The sequence below is a fragment of the Merops nubicus genome, unplaced genomic scaffold, assembly GCF_000691845.1.
Source record: "Merops nubicus isolate BGI_N331 unplaced genomic scaffold, ASM69184v1 scaffold18987, whole genome shotgun sequence".
Classification (NCBI taxonomy): domain Eukaryota; kingdom Metazoa; phylum Chordata; class Aves; order Coraciiformes; family Meropidae; genus Merops; species Merops nubicus.
This window is the reverse complement of record NW_008622494.1, coordinates 27,127-30,860: the sequence shown is the minus strand read 5'-3', so window position 1 is coordinate 30,860 and position 3,734 is coordinate 27,127. Positions and strand designations below refer to the sequence as shown.

At 42.8% G+C, this 3,734-nt stretch overlaps 1 protein-coding gene across 1 annotated transcript in view; it reads left to right on the top strand.

The window, feature by feature from the left end:
- Positions 1–3,734, top strand: part of SMCHD1 (structural maintenance of chromosomes flexible hinge domain containing 1) — a gene marked incomplete at its 3' end in the record, with an annotated part of 31,063 nt that overhangs the window by 1,189 nt on the left and 26,140 nt on the right. Inside the window, exons 4-8 of the mRNA XM_008944818.1 lie at positions 40–201; positions 1,533–1,615; positions 1,719–1,849; positions 2,673–2,787; positions 2,922–3,041. Coding sequence (XP_008943066.1) covers positions 40–201; positions 1,533–1,615; positions 1,719–1,849; positions 2,673–2,787; positions 2,922–3,041 — 611 coding nt within the window. The remainder of the gene's footprint in view (positions 1–39; positions 202–1,532; positions 1,616–1,718; positions 1,850–2,672; positions 2,788–2,921; positions 3,042–3,734) is intronic.

Here is a 3,734-nt window from a genome sequence, read left to right as displayed (position 1 = left end):
GCCTGCCCTGCAGCCGGCTGTGCTGTGCCCCCTCCACAGGCGACCTGGTGCAGGATGGGGTCACCCTCTACCTGCTGCAGTCGGTGGATCAGACGCTGCTCTCGGCCACCAAGGAGCGCATCGACTTCCTGCCCCACTACGACACGCTGGTGAAGAGCGGCATGTACGAGTACTACGCCAGCGAGGGGCAGAACCCCCTGCGTGAGTACCCCCCACCTCCTGCCCGGGGCTGCTGTGGGCACTGCCCCCTCGGGCACAGCTCCTGGGAGAACGGCCTGAGCTGGAAAGGGAGATTGGCGCGGGCCTTGTGCGGCTTTTTCTTCTGAAACTGTAGGGTCCGGATTCAGAGGTCCCTCTTCAGATTCCTCTTTAAGAAGCCTGCACGCTCTAGAAGTGACTTTAGTCCTGGCAGTGACCTTGCAGGTGTCACCCGCACAGGTCGGCGTCTGTGCCGTCGGGATTGTCCCTGTGCTTGCAGACACTGCTTGAATTTGGTGAACATTTTTCTACCACACAATTTGGTTTCCTCTCCCATCCGTGCTCCCACAGGGCTTCACTTACCAATGAGAGCAAGCATCTCGTTAAAAGGTGCTGCTTCACTTTTTATCTAACTGGTATATTAAATATGTAACCAGCTTTTTATGTTGTTTTACTAAAAATAATAATTGTTCTTTATGGCGTCTCCAAAAGAAACTGTGAGCAGTTTGAGTATGTGCATCTTAGGTGCAGCAGGCACAAAACTACAGAAAAAAAATGCAAACACCCAGACTCAGGCATCACAGTGTTGCCATAGCAAGTCCTGTTTCAAAACAGTCTCAACAATGTCCACAAATAGCAGCTGTATTTTTAAGTACCTGAAAGTTTCCTTTTGCCTCCTGCCTCTTTCTGCACGTCATTTGTTCCACATCCTAACTTAAGGGGCTCCAGATGTTGGTGTTTAGAAACACCAGACTGATGTGGGTGCTTTGGCTGCTGGTTTCTGCTGTGCTGCCACATATCTGACAGAACTTTGGGTGCAGTTGCCATTCACAAAGTTCTTTGACCATTTTTACCATTTTCTTTCTGTTCTGTTCTTTTTGTAAACAAATAACTTTCTATTTTGGAGGCTGCTCAACTCTTCTATTCAGTTTTTTTCAGTGGGTTCATTCTTCCCTCAATATTTTAACAAGTCCAAGTCAGTACTTTTACATACTTTGGACTTTTCTATGAAGGATACAAATTCATTCCTAATCATGGAAAAATTGGTTGTGTGGTAAGGAACCTGTTAGTTCATTGCCACCCCTCCAATAATTGTGTTCTTACCATCAGCAGAGACAGGAGAGATCCAGTGATGAAACAAGTCATGAAGTACAAGTACAAAAGCTTTTCTTTTTTTTTAATTCAAGGTGTTCTATAATTTTGATGATTCTGACAGTGCTTAGCTCTTTTCTGTGTTTATCCCAATTGCTCAGAAGAAACTACTGTGTGTCTGTTCTCTGAGTGCTGTCTTTTGAGAAGATTTTAATAGGGTTACTTTTCTTCAATTTCTGTAGCATTTGCCCTTGCTGAGTTGATTGACAATTCTCTGTCAGCTACATCCCGAAATACTGGCATTCGGAGCATACAGATAAAACTGGTAAGATAGAAATATTCTGCTGCTTTTCAGGTGTGTTTTGCATTATGCTTTTTTGGTTTTTTCCTGGTGCTGATTTGGTTTTGTTCTGTTTCCCCCCAAACAGCTGTTTGATGACTCCCATGGAAAACCAGCTGTTGCAGTGATCGATAATGGAAGAGGAATGACTTCCAAACAGCTGAACAACTGGGCTGTGTATAGACTGTCAAAGTTTACAAGGCAAGGTGACTTTGAGAGGTTAGAAAGTTTTAATCATTTTTGCAACGACTGGCAAGCTCTGTGAAGGATCACAGAATACCATTTTAAGACAGTTCTTTCTCTACACCAACACTTAGCCAAAGCCTGTCCTTCTGTGCTTACATAAGGACAGGAACTTTTTGTGGGTGGCAAATAGAAGCCTCATAACACCAAACTGCTCTTCTCAAACTGTGCTCAGTAGTTGCTTGGCATTATTTCCTACTTTTCACTCAAAAGTGCTTCCATGAAAGGCTGGTGTCAGGAGGACCTTGCTTGCTGTGCAAGGCGTTTTCCTCTGGAGCAGCCTCACAGCTGGAGTCTTGCTGTGGGCAGAGGGAGAGCATTGAGGGCTTTGCCTTTCACCTGCTGCTGTTGCACAGACCTGCTGGCCATGTCCCTGCTGCAGAGACAACAACAGAGAAAAGGTTTCAGTTATAGTTTCTTTTTCTGTCTGATTCCCCTTGCCAAATATTTTCCTCTCTTTCATTTGAACTTCAGCATAAGAAAATTGTACCTAGATAGTAATAAAGAGTTACTCAGATGAAGAAGGTGAACTTGTGTGTCTGAATAAGACTTGCTTTGCTAGGAGGGACAGAAACATAACTTAGGAAAAGAGTTAATCTGTCATCATCCTTTTAAAAACAATACATCAAAAATTTCAGGCACATCCGTTTTAATGTGGCTGTTGTGATAGGTCTAAAGTGAAGGCTTTTAAACAAAGTGGCTGCAGGAAGAATTTAATACAGGCTGTTTAGAGGAGGCTTTTCGTTTTTTTAAATGACCTTTGACTTGAGAAATTCATGGAAGGCACTTTTACCCTCAGTGACCACTCAGGATATGTGCGCCCCTTGCCAGTGCCCCGTAGCTTAAACAGTGACATCTCCTACTTTGGAGTTGGAGGCAAACAAGCTGTGTTCTTCGTTGGACAGTCTGCCAGAGTGAGTAAATGCCAGTCTTTTTTACATAATAACATTATAATTATCCTTGCTTTTAGTCACAGCACTAAACTATTATTTTATGTTCATTTTAAATCTTATTTTGACTTCAAATACCGTTTCTTTAATAAAATCAGATGATAAGCAAACCTGCAGAGTCTCAGGATGTTCATGAACTTGTCCTTTCCAAAGAGGATTTTGAAAAGAAGGAGAAGAACAAGGAAGCAATCTACAGTGGCTACATTCGAAACAGAAAGGTAAACAGCCTTGAACTCACTCAGCTTTTGACTGGAAGCCTTTCCCAGGTTGACATGATTTCACTGTGTAATATTCCTGTAACACTTACCTGGGCTTATCTTTGTCTTATCCAGTCATCTCCACCCTGGAGTGTAAAGGGAGTTCATGGGAAGTGTGAAGAGGCTGTATCATAAGGCTTTATTTGTGCCAGATTGTTTTTTCTCTTTTCAGTTCAGCTTAAAGGACAGAATGCCATAGACTCTGACTTAGCAGTTTAAGAAAAACTTTCAAAAATACATTTCTAAAACAGCAATTGTTTTGCTATGTATGAAACAGAGAGAAATACCCATTCTCTGAAGTAGTAAGGAATAAATTAGGGAAACAAACAGCTTCTGTGGAAGTGTGTGGAAGTAACTGTGCTGGAGGAGTGTCCAGCCACATCAGCAGAGTGATGGGAGAGCTCATCACAGAGCCATTAAATGTGGTTTGAGGTGTTTCTGGGCTGAACCACGCTTCAGAAGCTGTGATGGAAGTCAGCTGGAAGTGAACTGGATCAGGGATGTCAGGTTCTCAGCTTATTGACTTGAGATTGGAAGTTTTTATTTAAAGTGTTACTCCTTTGTGACACTTGGCATCATGTGTCCTGTGTTCTTTTCCTGATCTGTTTTTTTTAATCCTTTTCAACAGTAGTTCAGAAATTGAGTTTACATTCC